Consider the following 21,095-nt stretch of genomic DNA (forward strand, 5'->3'; position numbering starts at 1 on the left):
CCGCAGGAGGGAGTCCCGGTCACTTAAACGTGAGCCAGCGGTGTGAGGCAGCAGCCAAAAAAACTAATACACTCCTTGGTTGTATAAACAGAGGCAAAGGATCAAAATCACGTGAAGTATCAGTACCGGCGGTGAAATGCTCCCGGTTCGGACCGGATCGCCCGATCCGGTAGCGATGGCGGCCGGTGGTTCGGAGAACCGGCAGCAAAAATCCCTGCAACCCCTCCCCCCACCCCATGCCCAGCTCAGCCGCAGGATCATCAGAGGCTTTTTTTTTTTTTAACTTTTAAAAGCATTTTTTCTACAACCCCTTCCCACGAAAAAATGCTTTTAGAAGTTAAAAAAAAAAGCCTCTGATGATCACGCGGCTCAGCTGGGATCCTCAGAGGCTTTTCTGCAACCTCCTGGCCAAAGAGGTGATAAAAAAAATGCTTTGAAAAGTCTCTGACGATCCCAGCTGAGTTGCCTGATCGGCAGAGGCTTTTCAAAGCATTAGAAAAAATGCTTTGAAAAGTTTAAAAAAAAAAAGTTGGCCAAGCCCACCCAGTCACATTACCCCCCCACCAAGCCACCCCCACAGAACCGGTAGTAACAAATTTTACATTTCACCCCTGATTAGTACCTCTTTATACATAAGGCTATACCTGGAATCCTGCATCCAGTTTTGGTCCCCACATTGCAAAAAAGATGTTGAGACTTTGGAAGAAGTGTAGACAAGAGCTGCTCAGATGATTAAAGGCCTGGAAAATAAAACATGAAGACCGGTTGCAGGAAATGGGGATGGCCAGTCTATAGAAAAGATGGACCAGGGGGACATATTAGCAGTATTCCAGTATTTGAGGGGCTGCCACAAAGAGGAGGGGGTCAGCCTATTCTCCAAAGCACCAGAAGGCAAGGCAAGCAACGGATGGAAACTCACCAAGGAGAGAAGCAACCTAGAACTAAGGAGATACTTTCTGAAGGGGAGGACAATCAACAAGTGGAAGAAGCTTCCCTCCAGAAGTTGTAGGTGCTTCATCACTGGGGGTTTTTAAGGAAAGATTGGATAGCAAGCTGTCTGAAATGGTATAGGGTGGTTTTGGTGAACCTTTTCGGCACCAAGTGCTGAAACAGGAGTGCATGCACGGGGGGGGGGGGAGCACCAGAAACTGGAAGAGCAGCTCCCTGGCGCACATGCGTGGGAGCGCAGGAAACGGGAAGAGCAGTTCCCCAGCGTGCATGCACACACCGGGAAGCTGAGCTTCCGGTTTCTGGTATGCGCATGCCATAGGTTCACCATCACGGGTATAGGGTCTCCTGCTTGAGCACGGGGTTGGACTAGAAAATCTCCAAGGTTCCTTCCGATTCTATTCTGATGTGGCTCTGCAGAATCTGGGCTGGGCGGACCAAGCCAGAAAAAGCAAGATTTTCCCCAATGTCGATTTAAAAAACACAGGTGGAAGTCCTGTTTGCACCTGATGGATTTCTATAAGAGATTCTTATGAAAGATTTTTTTTAAAAAAGGAGAACATGAATATTCAATTATTCTCTCTACCATCCTTGATTTGAAACCTGAGCTTTTGTACAATATTCTGGGTATGACCTCAGTGGAATGGAGGATAAAATCGGCTTCTCTTGATTTTGACACTATATTTCTGCGGGTACAATGTTGTAAGCCAGGGGTGTCAAACTCAAGGCCCACGGGTCGGATCCAGCCTGCAGGGTGCTTAGATCTGGCCTGCGGGGCCACCCTGGAAACAGCAAAGTACTGACCTACGGTGCCTCTGCCAACGAAAATGGAGCCTGGGAGGGCCAAGCTCCATTTTCGCTGGCAGAGGGTTGCAGGAGGCTGTCGCAGCCGAAAACGGAGCATGGGAGGGCTGTTCATGGCTGTCATGAGCTCCACTTTCACTGGCAGAGTGCTAGCGAAACAAACTACTAGCAAAAGTGGTATTTGATCACATGAGTGACGTTGAACTGGCCATGCCCACCCTGGCCATGGCCCCCTGATCCTCCCATGGTCAAACACAACCCTGATGCGGCGCTCAATGAAATCTAATTTGACACCCCTCTTGTAAGCTGCCCAGACTTAGTCAGAGCTGTCAGCTAGGTAGCTACAAAAATTAGTTTCATAAATACAGTTGTGCTCATATAAGTTTACATACCCTGGCAGAATTTATGATTTCCTGGCCATTTTTCAGAGAATATGAATGATATCACTCATGGTTAGTGTTTGGCTGAAGCCCTTTATTTTCAATCAACTGTGTTTACTCTTTTTCAATCATAATGACAACAGAAGCTACCCAAATGACCCTGCTCACAAGTTTACATACCCCAGTGATTGTGGCCAGATAACATGCACACATGTTGACACAAAGGGGTGTGAATGGCCATTACAGGTAACCATCCTCACCTGTGATCTGTTTGCATGTAATTAGTGTGTGTGTATAAAAGGTCAATGAGTTTCTGGCCTCCTGACAGACCCTTGCATCCTTCATCCAGTGCTGCACTGACGTTTCTGAATTCTGAGTCATAGGGAAAGCAAAAGAACTGTCAAAGGATCTTTGGTAAAAGGTAGTTGAACTGTATAAAACAGGAAAGGGATATAAAAAGATATCCAAGGGATTGAGAATGCCAATCAGCAGTGTTCAAACTCTAATCAAGAAGTGGAAAATGAGGGGTTCTGTTGAAACCAAACCACGGTCAGGTAGACCAACTAAACTTTCAGCCACAGCTGCCAGGAAAATTGTTCGGGATGCAAAGAAAAACCCACAAATAACTTCAGGTGAAATACAGGACTCTCTGAAAACATGTGGCTGTTGCAAGATGCACAATAAGGAGGCACTGGAAGAAAGATGGGCTGCATGGTCGAGTCGCCAGAAGAAAGCCATTACTACACAAATGCCACAAAGTATCCCGCTTACAATATGCCAAACAGCACAGAGGCAAGCCTCAAACTTTCTGGCACAGTCATTTGGAGTGATGAGACTAAATTTGAGCTTTTCGGCCACAACCATAAATGCTACATTTGGAGAGGAGTCAACAAGGCCTATGATGAAAAGTGCATCATTCCTACTGTGAAACACGGAGATGGATCGCTGATGTTTTGGGGATGTGTGAGCTACAAAGGCACAGGACATTTGGTCAGAATTGATGGCACGATGAATGCCGTATATTATCAAAAGATACTGGAGGACAATTTGTATTCATCAGCCCGGAAGCTGCACATGGGACGTACTTGGACATTAGGACATGACAATGATCCTAAACACAAGGCCAAGTCACCCTGTCATTGGCTACAGCAGAATAAAGTGAAGGTTCTGGAGTGGCCAGCTCAATCTCCTGACCTCAATATCATTGAGCCACTCTGGGGAGATCTCAAACATGCAGTTCATGCAAGACAGCCCAAGAATTTACAGGACCTGGAGGCTTTTTGCCAGGAAGAATGGGCAGCTTTACCATCTGAGAAGATAAAGAGCCTCATCCACACATACCACAAAAGACTTCAAGCTGTCATTGATGTTAAAGAGGGCAATACACCCTATTAAGAACTGGGGTATGTAAACTTGTGATCAGGGTCATTTGGGTAGATTTTGTTATCATTATGATTGAAAAAGAGTAAACAGTTGATTGATAATAAATGGCTTCAGCCAAACACTAACCATGAGTGAAAGAAAAGTTTTCGTGTTATCGTTCATATTCTCTGAAAAATGGCCAAGAAATCATAAATTCTGCCCGGGTATGTAAACTTATGAGCACAACTGTATATACATAAATATAGTTTAGGATTGCAATTCCTTTTTCTGCAGCCATTTTACATTGTGGACTGGTGTTCAGTTTATGATCTAGCAAAATACCCAGGATCTTTTCACATGCACAGTGGTACCACTTCCTGCTATGGTGCCCTGGACAGCTCTGCATTTCTTCTTACTGAGGTTCATCTTCCTGATTTCTGCCCATGCTTCAAGCTTGTCAAGATCCCACTAAATCGTGCTTACGATTTGCTACCTTAACTGTGTTATCTGCAAGTATGATCATGATCATCTTATTTTCTAACTCCTCATTCAAGTCATTCATAGATAGGTTGGTCCAAACAATGTTGTTAGCAAACAAATATTGACAACCTGTTACATCTGATAGATGGCATTTGTCCCTTAACACAACATAGGTTTAAAAAATCATCTTCATAATCAGTTGGTTCAAAGTCACTATCTCTGCTTCCATCCAGTTTTTCCATAAATCACTTTAGCATGGGAAAAAGAGTTGAATCTTATTTTTTTTTACATTATATTCATAACTTTCTAACTAAGATAATTATTTCCAGAGTTTTAATATTTTTACATCCTAATACTGTCCATCCAACCAAAGGTGCTATATATGCATATTCCAAAATTGCCCAAATCAGAAAATTAAACCAAATTTATTTAATAATTGACAATAGGTAAGCAAGATTATATAATTTCAAATTTTGAAAACTGAATCCTGCCTCATTAATTAATAATTGCATTTCCTGTGAAGATATTTTCTGAATCGAAGAATCCCATGGATTTTTATAAACAAAGAATTTATTTTCTGAAAACATTTTCCAAATATATGAAGTGGAATTCCCTCACAATATAAATAAATCGATGAATAATGATAAGATTTCCTATAGACGTAGAGTTTGTATATAACCGTGATGAAATATGGGACTCATTTATACAAGATACAGTAAAAGTTAAAATATGATTGTTACAGAAATATATTAGAAATATATACCGTGTTTCCCCAAAAATAAGACCCTGTCTTATATTTTTTTGAACCCTGAAATAAGTTCTTGTCCTTATTGCCATGCTCTCAAAAGCCCGATTGGGCTTATTATCAGGGGATGTCTTATTTTGGGGAAAACAGGGTATATGTACCTGAATAATATTTGCATTAGATAATTATATAGAGAATTGTAGTTGTTTCCTGTTAAAATAATTTATCATACAATATTTTCTGCTCTTTGTATTTCCTTTTTGTTAAAGTGCTTTTTTGTTATTAATTTAAAAGCAATAAAAATAATTAAAATGTCATAAATATGTTGAAGAGAACCAGGCCTTGAACACAGCTCTATTGTGCATCACTCAGTACTTCGTCCCAACCCCTGGAAGGACCCGTTGGCATCTGTTCAGTGGCATGACTGCCCAAGCAATATTTAGTGTTATTTACTGCATCCCTCAATATTTAGAAAGCTTTTGGAACTTCAGCCTTAGTTCATCAGACTTGTGCTTATTTTGTTATTGCCCCCCATTGTAAAGCCTTTCACTTAATGTCTCTGTAATTTTGGGCAGCCACTTTGGTTAAAGGCACCAGGCTAGAAACTGGAAAGTTCTAGCCCCCTTAGGCCCAGAGCCAGTTGGGACCTCTCTCTCAACCCTAGGAAAAAGGAGGGGAAACCACTTCTGAATTCTTCCCAAGAAAACTGCAGGGACTTGTCCAGTCAATTACCACCAGGAGTCAACATAGAAAAAAGAGAGGGTTTTGACCGTGGATTAAAGAGCCAATCTTTGAATACAGAATTATAGCAAAGGCTAAACTGTGCTTTGCAGTTTCCAAAGTCCTGGATAGAAAAGTGCCGCCTGAACCCAGGTGAGGTCACAGAGGCCCAGGGTTCTACCTCGCAGTATGGCAGTTGGAAAGCCAGCTCCAAGGATCTCGTGAAGGCTCAGAGCATCCGGTCATCCTATGGGTACTATGAACTAGCACAAATGCAGTATATTGAGGGTTGGTTTTTGTTCTCTTGTTTGGATCTGAATTAAATTCCTGAAGATTAAATGAGCTTCTGCCTTATCTATAGATCATGGTGTTGATGTGTATTGCCTTGGAGAACAAAAATTCCTGACCAAGTTTTGAAACTAATAGCAGAAATGCAGATAGCATAAGTGAATTATAAAGTATTTATTAATGGCCTAAACAAGTAAGGGGACAGGATATAATTCTTTACTAGGTTCATTTCACCTACACTGTCAATAGTTGGGTACACCAAGTCAACATGGTGTTTTTATTTACTTTTCTCATAAATGGAAAATGTCATTTATCCTAGAACAGCTCTATGGATGGGCTAGAGTACAGCTTACATCCCTCTGAATTCACCCTATACTGACATCCCCATTAGCCCTCCCTCGTGTCCATGCCTGCCTGGAACCCAGTCCCTCTCTAGAGTGAGTTGTTTGTGTTTTGCTGAGGATACTGATGAGTTTTCTCTGTTCCCATCACTTGTGCCAGCTCCATTCAAGTCACTTGAAGGAGAGAGGTCTTCACACCCTTTAGGCTTTGCATAGTAGGCTCTTGTAGCTTCTCTTCTTTCATTCAGAGTGCCCAATATTGATTTTTTTGTTCAGATGAATATGGTGGCTTGGGAATGTTAGAAGTGCAGCAAGCTATCACATGGAAGGATCCAGTCAAGACCAGGAAAGAATCGGCCAAAACCTTGAAAAAGCCAGTCAAAACCAGGATGGTACCCGTCAACCATATAGCCATCAGGTGAGGGAGGAATGGAACTGTAGCTTTCCACAACCTGCAATGCTTATGGGTCTTAATACTGTTGGATGGTAGGCATCCAGGGAAGGTGTGTGAACATAGCAGCAGTAGTGCAGATTTCAAGGATGAGGGAATTGTTTCAGGTTTCTTTTTTTAAAAGTAAAAATTTGGAGCAAGGGAGAAGTGTTCCTGAAACTGTAAAATTTAGCAATTAGGTCAATTTCTTTAGGCAATGCCCATTGGTGCATGGGAAGCCTTCATAGGTAGGAAAAGAGAAACAAATATATTCATTTATATCACAATGTTGGAACACATTTAGATACTTTACAGTACTAGATAAAAAGTGTTCATAAAGCCAAACAAGGTCAGCTGTTGCAGCAGTACAAGACATGTAAAAAATTTATAGATTAAATTTTGCCGTTTGGCATATTTTCAAAATGTAGATGTGCATTCTTTTGCTAAGTTCAGTAGTAATTAAAATATACTGTACCCCATGGTTTAATTGCAAGCTGCTGCATCCTATCCATGCAATTTTACACATTTTACTGTATTCTGAACTACTTGTACAGAACTGAAGCTCAAGATTCCTTAGAGTGGTTTCTGTTAACAATTATTTAAATTGCCTGTGAAGCGTAAATCAAATTCACCCATTTTGTAAAATTTTCTCCAAAATTCATGAAATTTAAACAGAAATGTCCAGTTCAAATTGTCAAAGGCTTTCTCTGCATCTGAAAAGATCCACACAGCTTTTGTTTTTCATTACTGTTTGTTCCAAATATTCCAAAATATTCAACACAGTTCCAGCATTAACCTCTCTGCCCTAATCTCTTCATGGATATTTTGTAAGGAAAAACTGGAGTCAAATATAATTAAAAACAAATAAAACATTTTGCTAGCTGGATGAAAAGTTACAAGTATCCTGTTTATGGACATATATTGATTGTCTAAGATTGTCTTCGTTTGCCCTTTTTAAAGGTCATTCATTAAGGCTTTGTTTTTTAAGGAAACAGATAACCGAGCCTTCCCTGCAACCAAAGAGGATTGGCCAGGGAATTCTGAAAACATTTCTGACAGGTAAGAGTTTAAAGCCCATCAAGATTATAAAACTCCTCAGATATGTACTTGCCAGCTCATTTTTTATGTACAGACGTAACTGTCTTTGGCCAGGAGGTTCTGACCGGTGCGTCTAGCCCACCGACCACAGATGCTGCTTTCTCTCCTTTTAAAAAGGCTCCCCTTCAGACATGTAGAAGAAAGCAGAGTCTGTAAGCTTCCTCTTCCCTTTCGCAGGCAAAGAGGCCCAGCCCCGCTCATACCCCTGTCCATTTAGCCTCTGCTCTGCAGCCTGGCCGGTTCTCCTTCGGCTGTCAGGCCCTGTAATGCAGTCCTGCGTGGAGGAGTCCAAGGCGATGGCCCGGTGGGAGAGGGACACAAAGATCAGCCCTCTGTCACTGGGCTTCTTCTTAACCTCTGTATGAAGCCAGTGAGAGAAATCATCAAGAAGTTCAAACTGAAGAATCATCACTATACAGGTGGTCCTCGCTTAACAATCATCCATTCTGAGACCTTTCAAAGTTACGATGGTGCTGTAAAGACAGCTGTACATCCCATTTACTGTGTATGTATGACCTTCACAGTGTACCTCAGTCATGTGACCACCATTGCGGTCACTATGGCTTGTCCTGTGCTTGACCTGTTGTCGTTTTTCCTTTCTCCCCTGTCCCCCTTGCGTAGCAGAGAGATTGGAGAGGAGGGGGATTACAAGAGAGAAAGCTGCTTGTTCTTTTACACATCAAAAGCAATGCAGCTGCACTGGCACATGGGGCTGGGAACCCCAGGGGCACTGTGCAAGCAGCCCCCGACTGTCCTGTCCTGAAATCTCCTCCTCTTCAATCTCTCTACTCTGCAAGGTGGCGGAGAGAGAAAACGCAAGCAATTGCCTCACCCTCACCCCCCCCCCCCGCTGCATACCTGTCCTTACAAAGTGGAGAGATTGCAGAGGGATCTCAAAAGAGCAAGTACCTCTACACTACAAAAGAGTTGCCTGTCCCAACTGGGGTCACTAAGCAAGGACTACCTGTACCTCTAGTTTCAGTTACTTATCTCTGTGAGTCAGGGAAAGCCTTGAGGCAATAAGTAAGAACTGTTTTCGGGTCCTATATTAAATGGAGGACCTCAACTGGCCTTTGTGAACAGAAGAGACTGCGTCTCCAGCATACAAGCTGACCCCACCTGGCACGGGCATTCACGAACCAGGGTACTCAGGTGACAGAGTCCTCCTGACAGTCCCTGACAGGCCTATTTCTTAACCCATGAATGAATCCAAGGTCTCTATTGCCATGTTCCTTCTGAAAAACTCTCTATGGTAAACGAGAGGGGGAAGCTAATGCTTGTTTGCAGTTGCTTTCATTTTGGGGATTTGAATATAAGTGTATAAGTGTCTACCTGCAATTCTTAAATGAATAACGCTGTTCTAAAGCCCTCAGAGAGTTTACGCTAAGGCACAAAGAAGGCGGGAAACTCTAGGAACAGACGGTTACAGCAGTGATGAAGATGAAGTCCAAAGGCTGACCATGCTGCCCCAAGGTATCCACCTTAGAATTTTCCTTATGGTGATCTTTTAATGCCATTGAAGGCTAAGCCCTCTTCCGTGTGGCATCACTCGTGTAGAAAGTGTGCTTTGGATTATAATGAGTAGATAAAGATAAAGCCTTCTTTAAAGCAAGCTTTTCCCTGGGACCATGTACTTTGTTTGGCAAAAGCAAGGAAGTGGTTTGGCTAAGTTGCCATCTACAGATCTGAATTTGTTTGCTTGTTTGTTTATATCCCACCTTTATTATTTTACAAATAATTCAAGGTAGTGAATTTACCTAATCCTCCTTTTTCCTACCACAACAACCCTGTAAGGTACTTTGGACTGAGAAAAAGAATGAGAGGGAGGAGGGAGGGAGAGAGGGAGAGAAAGAGAGAGAGAGATGTTTTTAAAGTTTTTTATTGGTTTTACTGGTTTTACTGTTTTAAAATGTTTTATTTTTAATTGTAATATATTTTATGAACAGTAAGCTGTCCAAAGTCATTGACTGAGATGGGCAGCCATAGAAATTGAACAAACAACAAATGCAGGAAACAAGGGCTTTCAGGTTTCAGCCACTCAGCGAGAACACGTTCACTTGCCCTTTATTATTCCAGCAGCCCTTGAAAGTTTAATCTGTGAATGGAGAATGAAGTTAGCATGGTCTGGATAGAGCTATAGAGACCGTTCAATCTCTTCAACTGGTAATCATTTTCTGATCCTTTGAAGGGCCATCAGTTGTCAGTGAAGAGGAGTTGACCCAACTGGCACTGATCAAGCCATCACGGTCAAAATGTGGTCTGCGACATAATGCCAGACAACTAATCCAGAAGATTCAAAGACAAATGGAAGAACAGGAGATCCTGAAGGAGTTTTTGGTGAGTTCTCTTTACCGTCTATCCAAACTTTCGTTATTACATTCCAGGCAAAAACAGTTTCCAAGAAATAAACTTATGGGTTCCATTTTGTGTACAGATTCCTCAATTTCATTGCTGTGGTTTTCCTTCCTACCAGATTCTACAAAATGGAGGTGATGCTCATTGTATGTTTAGGTTGGTTTTGAACCTGGAAAGACCACACACCTGAAAGTAAAGGTCACTGGGGTGGGAAATCACATCCATTTTTAGTGGTCAATTTATACATCACACAGAGATAAAGCTACATTTTATCACCAAGTTTGTACTCAGAAAAGAGCATCGGCCAATCAAAAGTTTCCAAGGGAGCTAAACTAAAGCATATTTTGTTAATCACAACATATTGAATAAGTCACTGGTTTTATATAGTGTGCTAGGCAAATCCAAACAATCCTCATTATGTCTGACCCCTTCAATTGCTCCTTTAACTAAAATAAGCAAGTGCTTGTTTAAACAAATCATATACCTGATTTTATCTTTGGGTTAGAGTTTAGAACACCTGAAGCCCCTGGATGACTGCCAGGTTGCCAAAACACCAGAAAACCGGGAAAAGAACAGATACCGGGATATTCTCCCATGTAAGAAATACTTCTTTGTTTTTTTATACTATTTTCATCCCACTGAAGTCTCTTGAAGTTTACAATATGGTAATAAAAATAACAGGATGAAAAAACATACAATCCAAATCTCAAAACAAAAACCAATTTAGGAGAGTAGGAACGACAAGACCTGCGAGAGTTGGGGCAGAGGTGGGCTACTGCCGGTTCGCATCGGTTCGAGTGAATCAGTAGTTAAGATTCTGTGCAGTTTGGCAAATCCCATCACTGGCTGGCTCCACCCCGCTCATTTTTTGGGCTGTTTTCTGGGCTGTTTTTTGGCCATTTTCAGGCTGTTTTTCATTTTCAAAAATGAATGGCCACTGGTTGGGGGGGAGGGTGTGATGTTTGTGAAAGACTGCTTGGAAAGCTTCATTTCCAGGGGATCCCTAAAGGCCACACAGAGGGGCCAGTCTGATCTCAATGGGCATCCATAGCGCGGGGCTGGCACTGCCACGAGGGCAACACATTCTGCTTTTGGCAGCTCAGTGACAAGGTGGTGAATATCAATCTGAGACCAAGTTAAATGAGACCCCTGGTCCATATTTAATGTTTAGACTGCACAATGTTGGTTCTGTTCTAACTGGGGGGATTCCAGCTCTCTCTCCCTCTGTGCAGCCATGAATAGGAGGGCAGAACGATGGCCTTGAAGGGGGGCTCTGGGGCTGCCATTTTAGACTCTCCCCCCCCCCGGTCCGCTCCCCCACATAGCCGCAAATATATGCAGCTTTGGATCATTTTGCTCAAAAGGATAAATAGACAAATATCACATTTTTTATTGGTTGTCTAGTTTCAGGACCATATTTTACGCCATATTTAAGCAGGAATACTGAAATTTCAAACTTTTAAGCACTGTTGCATGTCAGTAGCCAGAAGGTTTAGTATTACATTTGTTGCTTAATTTATAACATCTTATTTTATTTCCTCTCTCTCTCTCTCTTTCTCTCTCTCAGACAGTTACGATGTAGCATTTTATTTCTTTACAATTTTTACAATTGTAAATTGTATTGGAATAGTATTATTGAATAGTATTCTTGAATAGTATTATTTCCAGGACAACTAACAAAATAGGGAAAATCAGAAAAAATAGCACTATATATAAACATCTAAACAGATATACTGTATTTCTCTGTCAATGTTTCTGTATGAATACCTTGGTGACTGAATAATCAAAAAAAGCCCATTGGGGTTGCTTTTCTTCCTCCCTCCCTCTCTTCCTCCCTCCCTCCTTTTCCTCCCTCCCTTCCCTTTTTAGATGATGCCACCCGTGTACCCATTGGAGAGGCAAAGGGCTACATCAACGCCAGTTACATCCATGTGCCAGTGGGCACAGAAGAGCTCTGGTACATCTCCACACAGGGCCCGCTGCTTTCTACCACCCATGACTTCTGGCAAATGGTCTGGGAGAACAACTCCAACGTCATTGCTATGATTACAAGAGAACAGGAACACGGAGTATCCAAATGCCACCGATATTGGCCTGAGCCACCTCACAATTCTTTGGATTTACTTCGCTTTCGGCTGCAACTACTCAACTACCAAATCTTGGATTATTTTGTCATTAGAATCATAGAAATGATCAACAAACTGGTAAGGCACCCCAAACACAATAAACACGACAAATGTCAATGCAGCATTCGGTTTTTCAATTAATAAACAGATTTGTATATGTTGTGGCAGCCAATGATAAGAAACATTTTAGGCATGAATCTTCCATTAGAAATGCATCTACTCTTGGACAAAACAAGACATTTGCAATTTTGTTTTGTAGCTGAGCTGTAACAAAATTGTGCTCTGCTTGTCAGTGTGTACAGTCTGTCCCGAAAATGACATTGCTAATAGCAATAGCAGTAGCCCTTAGACTTATATACCACATCACAGTGCTTTGCAGCCCTCTCTAAGCAATTTACAGAGTCAACCTATGGCCCCCAACAATCTGGGTCCTCATTTTACCCACCTCGGGAGGATGGAAGGCGGAGTCAATCTTGAGCCGGTCAGGATCAAACTCCTGGCAGTGGGCAGTAAGTTAGCCCTGCAGTACTGAATTCTAACCACTGCGCCACCAGGTATGTCTGGCTGCAAAAGCGCTCCCTTGTGAGCAGGGGGACTTTTCCAGCTCTGGGGATCCCAGACGGTGGAAGAGGCTGCCATGCCACATGGGGGCTTCTCCTCAGCCAGAGATTGCCACCTGCCAGAGAAGGTGTTTAGCAAAGCCTGCGTTGAGCAAGGGTCCGCAAGATCCTTTCTGACTCTCTGATTCTAGGAATTGCATTAAGAGTGCTCCATGTGCCCGTGTTTCTTTCTGTTGCAGACACAGGAAAGGCGGGTTGTGCAGCACCTCCAGTTTACGAACTGGCCAGACCACGGGACTCCCAAATCGTTACAGCACCTGGTCAAATTTGTTCGCTACATGAGAAAAACTCACCAGTCAGGCCCGGTCATTGCTCACTGCAGTGCTGGGATCGGAAGAAGCGGGGTGCTGCTTTGCGTGGATATTGTGTTGATTTACATAGAAAAGGATTTGTGTGTAAGTACCAAAGCAAACTTGTTTGTGCTTATCCTGTTGCAAAGAATGAGAGAAAATTGGAAGAGGGTTTCCTTCTTAAAGCTTCAGCAGCATAAAATGTAACCAGCCTAAATAAATACTTGGGTGAGAAAAAACCCAAGCAAAGGAGTCTCCCTTTCTGTCATTCTGTCCTTCCAGTCCCATGGCTGTTCCTGTCCTCTGGAAACTATTTTTGCCTGGCTGATATGAACTGTATGTGATTAAAATGTTTATTTTAAAGGATTCTAAAATAGAAACAGCAAGAGGCACCATTTCATCTGAAGCCAATGCCTGCTTCTGAGTCTGAGCTCTGCATTTCTAAAGCATTTAGAACCACATTGCAAAAGAACTTTTTAGAAAGGAAAATCAAGAATATCTCCTGCTTAGTTCCCAGGGTGTGATCACTGCCTACACTTTAGATTGTGTGGTAATTACACAATTAATTAGATTAAGAATAAATCCTTATGCAGTTTCAGAATGGCTGCCAAGATTCATCTTCAAATCGAGTCTTTTGGGTTCCATTATTACTGATTCTCTTATCCCAAGACTGACAGAGTTAAAAGGTTCAGCTTCTTTGGGGAGCTTCAGGAGCAGAAATGGGTCTTTAAAGTTGGTTTATTTTCTCAAAGGAGTGTGTGTTGCTTCCCCCAGAAATCTCAGGGACCATCACCATCTGTAAAAATAGAAGTGTAGCCCCTCTTTGCAAAACTTTGTCCCTATAACCAAAACATTGCTGCAAATTAGAAATTGCTATGTAAATGTTAAGAATAACAATGAGACCCTCCATGCAATGCCCGGTAACAAATAGCCTTTTTTTTCTTATGCTGCAGTTTGACATCAAGCAGATAGTGACCCACATGAGAAACCAGCGCTTTGGAATGATCCAAACCAAGGTGAGGAATGCTGCTGCTTTTTTGCACAAGCCAGGCCAGGTTAAGTATACAAAACGTCGCCATATTTTATGCTTGGGAAGGATAGGTCAGCTCCCAGGTTTGTGCCAGGTTGCCAAGAGGAGCATCAGTTCAGATTCAATCCATCAGAGTGAATCCCCCCACCCAAGCGGATACCGGACACAAAGCCAATCTGCTTCACAGTGTCAGATCAGACATGAGGGCAGAAGGAGAACGTGTCCTCCTTATGCCAGATGCCTGTGTTACTTTGACTTGCTTTTAGCTTTCCGAGATGTCCCATCGGAGAGCCCAGGTGAGATGGTGAAGCCCCCCCCCCACCTTCTCTCACCTTCTTAACTATTCTTGGCACCTTCCCCTTTAGAGGTGTGAAGATTCGAACTGACAGCTGCCTTCCTTTGGGGTGGAACAGATTCCCTTTGGTCTTCTTGCAGCACATCTGGACTTCTCTCTCAGCCCCCTTCTCTCACCCACCCCTGCGCTCCTGTCTATTGTTTCCCTGCTTAAATGAAGTTGATCCTCCAATGAGCTGCCGAGATGTCATAGCAAGCAAAGCTGTTGCCTGGAGGGAAGAAGGCCAAGTGGTCGGTTCCCTCCAAGAAGTTTAGGAGAACAATTTGGGAAGACACAGAGTGAATAACACAGATGTACGGGTACAGAGGAAAATGCTCGTACAGGAGAACAAAAGCACAAGTTCAGATAGAGGCAAGCAGCAAAGTAAAACTGGACACAGCAGATGGCTGAGTCCTTGTTTATTAGAACACCAGCATTGCATGTCTTTAAAGGGTCCCTTTTTAACTGTTTTGACTACGACAGATACCAAATAACTCTACTTCAGTGAATTTGTGTGGACATGCTGAAACCTGATAGATTATCTATTTCCTTCAGCCTCTGCTGGGAAAATAACTGGCTGTTTTCTCCTTCTCCTCACCCAGGAACAGTACGTGTTTTGCTATGAAATAGCTCTTGAAGCTCTGAAGAACATCCAGAGTAGGGATTCCCAGTAAGGACAGCCTGCAGTTATCCAAGACTTCAGACTCATCTTTTTAATTGCAACTCAAGATGCGAAGAGAAGCATTGTATACACTGGGCTGCATTCCACTTCAGGGTCTGAAAACATGAACTCTTAAAGCATCCGCCCAACATAGGAAAGTCAGTGTAGACGGAGCGCTAGCTGTATAAACAAGGCTGCTTGTGACTGAATTCAGCTCTGCTGGTCTCTGTCGTGGGGAGCCTTGATGCACCAAATGCGAATACGGTAGTTTCCCTTGTGTCTGAATGGCAGCTGAACTGGGGATGGGTGGGTGGGTGGGTGGGGGTGTCTTTATGGGGCTCCAAGGCCACGTGAGGCCTATTTCTTTTTCACCACCAGAAAAGGGAGCTCTGAGTTCACCATTTAAAGCAGGCGAAATCTTCAAGAAAGATGATGAGCTGGGCTTGAATGATAAAAACAAGACTTCTGAAATCCAGTGTGGATAAACGTTAGTGTTAGAATATAGTTGCACCAGGATAGAAGGAGATAGAAGAAAACTCAGAAGAAAGCTTAGATAACAATGTTGTTATCTTAACTACAATATTAAATCATAGGCAATTTTCTTCTAATTTGTTTGAATTACAAATGGGGGCTTTTAAATACTGTCCTAACCATGTATGCACTGATTTCTTTCCTTTTCTAGCCGTGTTTTGAAGCTCAGTTTCCTAAATCAATATTTTATTTAGGTATAAAGGAAGAAGTGGAGGAACAAGTTGATTTGATTCAAACAACTCTTCTTTCTTTCATAAGTCTTTCAGTTTCAAAGTTCCTTTCATAAGTTAATACGGTAGCATTTTAAAACTGAAACATTTTTATGAGAATGCTAAGAGTATAATTTCACCCCTTGGAAGTGGTTCTAGATGGGCAGCTGATTAGGGTATGTAGCTAGTAAAAATATTTTATGCTACTCTTCAGAAATTAATAGATCATCCGAGTATCCCATATGGCTTTAAATCTTTGAGCAGCAAAATATAACCTGTATACACACATGCAATTATTACTGCTTACCTTAGGTATTTCTGAGTCTGCTTTTGTTCACTGGCATGACAAAGCCTTGTGATATTATCATATATGGGAACAATCATATACTAGAAGAAAGATCAGGGTTGTTAACCCCCATTGCAGAGATGGTAGCATTTTCAGAGGCAATAAATTGCTTAGATAAAAATACTGTCCCTACTGTGGCTGAATAATTTACAATTCTGACATGTTTAGATGTCACTGTAAAAGGCAATCATAAAACAGTTTTTCCTTTTTCATGACACTCTATGCAACTTGGACGTCACAAGATGGAAACATTGAAAGAGTTATCACATTTCTCAGTTGGTCTCAGGATCACGTCCGCCAATGCAACTATGAAAGGGCCCATATCTTTATTGGTAGGAAATAAAGTATAATTTGTCTTTAGGTGATTATTGTAACTTGAGTTGATGCTGTAACCTTTAAAGTGTTATTGTTCAGTTGTGATGTATTTTCCTTCTGTATTGTGTATCCATGTCTTATGTTTTTTTGATGCAACATGTTTTTTTCCCAGTTTGCAGAATTTCATCTTGATGTGCTATATTTGAATTAATATAATACTTAAAATTGTATAATGAATGAATACATTTTAATTACCGACTTTGGCCAGTTAGCAAATACAATAAACCCCACAACTGAAGCCTATTCTTAAATCAATGAAATTAATTAAATATAGTCAGGATAATTACAGTGACAAGAGATTGGACTTTGTCTTAAGCTCAAAATTAAAACAAAACAAACCCTCCCAACCATTTGTAGGTAGTCCTTGCTTACACTTAATGATCACGGTTGGGGCTGGAATCTTAGTTGCTGAATGAAGTGGTCGTGAAACAAATACCCTTGGAAAAGGTTCCCCTAACCTTAAGCTTTGTGAAGCAATACCACATTGAAATATTTTTTTCTATTCCGTTCAATCATGTCTGATCCTCAGAGACTGCCTGGAGAAGCTCCTGCTGTTTTCTTGGCAAGGTTTTCCAAGAGTGGTTTGCCATTGCCTCCTTCCTAGAGCTGAGAGTGAGTGACTGGCCCAAGGTGGCTTTGCGCCCAAGGCAGGACTAGAACTCACTATCTCCCACTTTCTAGCCCAGTGCCTAAATCACTACACCAAATTGGCTCTCCTCATCTGATTAGATAGTAATTAATCATTTTGTTGGTGGAAGCAATGTACAAATTTTCAAATTCTCTGCAACATTACAAGCCAGCAGATGTCGCTGTTTCCTTGTGTACCATTTTATCTGTGGTTGACCTACAGCCAAGTGTGTAACTTTTCCCTGAGCATCACTGACCACAAGTAGGGTATGGGCACTTTTTATTCAGAAGAAGGAAAAAGAAATCCTTTCTGTTCACCAATTTCAATATGAGAGGGCACAGAAAGTCTTTGGCAGCCCACTCCCCACCCCCAGGTCTCAACTGCTGCATTTCAAGACTCTTTCCCAAGAATTGGGGTTCTTTAACTGTGATTCAGAACCAATTCAGCAGCAGGGTGTGTGCATGGTATAGCATAAACCACTAGGGAAAAGTGACTTCAAAGGATGGGAGACCTGGGTCTTAACCCATCAAATAATAGAAACAACCAGCATCCCCACTCCCTCCCATCCAGTTCCTCCACTGTGTATTTTTGGAAGCAAACGGGAACAGCTCCAACCATATTTGTTCAATATATTTATCTCCTCTTGAAGATTCACTGTGTCCCCATACTCTGGCCAGACAACCATCTTTAGAAAAGCATACCCCTTCTCCTGGGCTTCTAGAAAAAAGGACAAAAATAGTCCTCCAACGTATATGGCATCTTATTTCAAAAAGGATAATTATCACAATGTTTAGATTTTTCTTAATGCTTCAAAAAATTTTAGTTTGAAACAACTAGGCTGCATAAACGGATAGAATCAAGATCAGGTGAAGTGTTAATACCACTTTATAATGCCTTGGTAAGGCCACACTTGGAATATTGCATTCAGTTTTGGTCGCCATGATGTAAAAAAGATGTTGAGACTCTAGAAAGAGTGCAGAGAAGAGCAACAAAGATGATTAGAGGACTGGATGCTAAAACATGAAGAACAGTTGCAGGAACTGGGTATGTCTAGTTTAATGAAGAGAAGAAATAGGGGAGATACGATAGCAGTGTTCCAATATCTCAGGGGTTGCCATAAAGAAGAGGGAGTCAAACTATTCTTCAAAGCACCTGAGGGTAGAACAAGAAGCAATGAGTGGAAACTTATCAAGGAGAGAAACAATTTAGAACTAAGGAGAAATTTCTTGACAGAACAATTAATAAGTGGAACAACTTGCCTGCAGAAGTGAATGCTCCAACACTGGAAATTTTTAAGAAGATGTTGGATAACCATTTGTCTGAAGGGGTGTAGGGTTTCCTGCCTGGGCAGGGGGTTGGACTAGAAGACCTCCAAGATCCCTTCCAACTCTGTTTTCTATTCTATTCTATTCTATTCTATTCTATTCTATTCTATTCTATTCTATTCTATTCTATTCTATTCTATTCTATTCTATTCTATTCTATTAACTATCTGTGAAAATCTATTAGGATCTCTGTTGTGTTCCCAAACAGGAACTCTACAGAGATATTAAATGGCTTGCAGTTAATCCCCCCTCTCTCTCCCCTCCCTCCCTCCCTCTGTCTCTGTCTGTCTGTCTGTCTGTCTCTCTACATACATACTTCATATTGCTTAACCACCCACCTTCCTATGCTGAAACCACAAGATTCACACACCCCTCCCCTCGTCCTCCTGCTCAAATGCTGAAAAGGATCCTATTGCTTTTAGGGTGCCCCACATTAAACAGAGACAAAGAGCCTGCCTTTCCATCTGCAGCAGGCAAGCACATTCATCTTGGTGCAATTTCAGGCTTGTCTGGAATCAGGAACCCCCAGTTATCTGCATTCAGTCCAGTATCTTGAAGCATGTCAAGTATGTGACAAAAATTCTCCAGCATTCTGGGATGTGGGACAACTTTTGCACTTGGGTTTGTGGCCACCAACACCATTCAGTTTTAAACATACACAGGCAACTGCTCAGAATCACCTGAACTGCAAGATGGGAAGCAAGTAAATTTGATACATACATAAGTAAATAAGTTGTGTGAGTTGGAATAGCCTTTACAATCACACAGTTGAGCATGTGAAGACTAGAAATGATTGAATAACTTTAACTTAGATCTAGAACTTGGAGTTAAAAATGGCTTGCCTTGAACTCAGCTGGAGATGATGCTGGTGACATCAGCATCATTGGGGGTGGGGGTGGGGTTATGCACATCATACCTGATTTGGGTCGTGACCTGGTGACATCTGCATCCCCTGGGTTTTCTTTACTTTGGTGATGTCACTGGTTAAACAGACAAGCTGCTGCTAAAGTTGGTCTGTACTGTTCCTGAGGCTGCCAGCGCTGTGGCAATGCAGAAATGTGCCACCATCTGTTCTTTGCTTTCTTCCATTTGTCACTTCTTGATGTTAACACAAAGAGATGCCAGGCCCAGGGAGCACACCGTGCCTTTCCCTGTCACAGCACCTGGGGAGACAGTTCTTGCCAGACAATATTAAATTTCTTCTCATCCAGTCAGCTGTGCTCATTTCAGCATAAAACTCTAGGATGAGGGGTTGGAAGGAGCTGTTGAAAACAAGGGCTCCATTGAATAAGTCCTGATTCTGTCATTTTGACTCATATGTGGCTTTTCATCGCTTTTCATTGAATGTCAAGTCATTTCATTCTAAAATGAATGAATGCGTTAACAGGCAGACTAGGAAGCGACCCTCCTCACTCAGATCATTGCACTGTCACCCTCAATGTTGCCTGTTTTGAAGTGGCATCAGCAGCCATCAGGGAGAGGACCTGCCCAACTCTGCTGCTTGAAGTCAGCTGAAGAGGAGGCAGGGCCCCTCTGAGAGAATCCAACAAGACCCCCTTTCTCCCAGCCAAGGACATGGCTCTGCAGGACTGCCTTCTTCCCGCCCACCTGCTTCCTGCAGCTCCATTCCTTGATTCTCCGTGGAGTGAGAGAGACAAGGCTGGTCATGGCATGGCATTTGGCCTTCTCATGTTGACAAGGAAAGCCAGGTCCACACGGGCTCTTTTCAGCTCTGAACCGTGAGAATGGGCAATAGTTGCACAGAGATACTGTCAGAATATAGACTGAGTGTTTTGAACAACAAAAAGGCATTTTGGGGAGAGGCGAGTCTTACATAGAAGCAGAAGCGAAGTGGATTTATCTCAGTCTCTAAATCCTTGTGCTATTTACCAGCAGAATCTCCATCTTGTTTGGATTTCATCTCTGCTTGTCCCCACTCATCTAGCCACTTCAACTGTTTCTGTGGAGTTGGTTGGTAGGGCTGGACAGAGTTTGTTCCCAGAGGTCAATTCTGAATGACCTCACCCTACAGTTTCTGGTAGAGGTGAAATACCTTTGGGGACAAAGATACGAATTTGCAAGACATAAAAAGATGACAGGAACAAAGAACTTGAAAGCAGACTAGTATGTTACTACACCAAGCATTCTTAATAGCTTTTTTTCCCCAATCAATTTACTTCTCAGAAACCTTGAGATCCTATTTGTGCCAATCTAGTATCAGAAAGGTGAAATTGACAATGGGCCAAGCACCTACATTGTTTGAAGTCTTCTGGCACCATCTTCTATGTGCCTCCTGAAGGAAGGACTAGAACCACTGCACAGCTATGACTCCTGGCCCATCACAGTGAAGTGGTCCCAAAAGATATTGAGGTCCATGATGCTAAAAGCAATAAGAATCTGGGTGGTTGAACAGGATCCGATTCCCCACCATCTATTTGCTGGAATAAATCACCTACCCTAATGATTAAAGCAGTCCAAAAACCAAGTAAAGAACTGATTTAAATAGGTCCAGACAATCAGTTATTCAAATGTAACTGAATAAACCACCATTTTCACACAAATAGAAGATGTAAGGCTAGGGTATAATTGCAGTGGTCTTCCAGAACCAGGAAGGGCTTTTTCGTGGTTTAATTGCATTGTTTAATTGCCTGTGGAGGCATTAATCATCT

The 21,095-nt window shown here is 42.1% G+C and overlaps 1 protein-coding gene across 2 annotated transcripts; it reads left to right on the forward strand.

The window, feature by feature from the left end:
- Positions 1–5,589: 5,589 nt before the first annotated feature.
- PTPN20 (protein tyrosine phosphatase non-receptor type 20) lies at positions 5,590–15,221 on the forward strand. 2 transcript variants are annotated; one of them, XM_034420102.3, is made up of 10 exons: positions 5,590–5,692; positions 6,345–6,486; positions 7,487–7,557; positions 8,963–9,069; positions 9,785–9,933; positions 10,457–10,547; positions 11,821–12,155; positions 12,877–13,092; positions 13,941–14,003; positions 14,954–15,221. In XM_034420102.3, the coding sequence occupies exons 2-10, from the start codon at positions 6,391–6,393 to the stop codon at positions 15,023–15,025; spliced, it is 1,200 nt and encodes a 399-aa protein (XP_034275993.1). In that variant the 5' UTR covers positions 5,590–5,692; positions 6,345–6,390; the 3' UTR covers positions 15,026–15,221. The 2 variants fall into 2 exon arrangements, with proteins under 2 accessions (XP_034275993.1, XP_034275984.1); XM_034420093.3 differs by having other exon boundaries at positions 5,611–5,727.
- The last annotated feature ends 5,874 nt before the right edge of the window (positions 15,222–21,095 follow it).

Source organism: Pantherophis guttatus, chromosome 5, assembly GCF_059756535.1.
Source record: "Pantherophis guttatus breed Tessera chromosome 5, ASM5975653v1, whole genome shotgun sequence".
Taxonomy (NCBI): domain Eukaryota; kingdom Metazoa; phylum Chordata; class Lepidosauria; order Squamata; family Colubridae; genus Pantherophis; species Pantherophis guttatus.

Excerpts from the sequence above, each read along its gene's own strand:
- PTPN20 (XM_034420102.3), top strand. The coding sequence starts at position 6,391 with ATGGAAGGATCCAGTCAAGACCAGGAAAGAATCGGCCAAAACCTTGAA. Across the intron at positions 10,548-11,820 it reads ATACCGGGATATTCTCCCAT|ATGATGCCACCCGTGTACCC; the intron begins GTAAGAAATACT and ends TTCCCTTTTTAG. Across the intron at positions 12,156-12,876 it reads TAGAAATGATCAACAAACTG|ACACAGGAAAGGCGGGTTGT; the intron begins GTAAGGCACCCC and ends TTTCTGTTGCAG.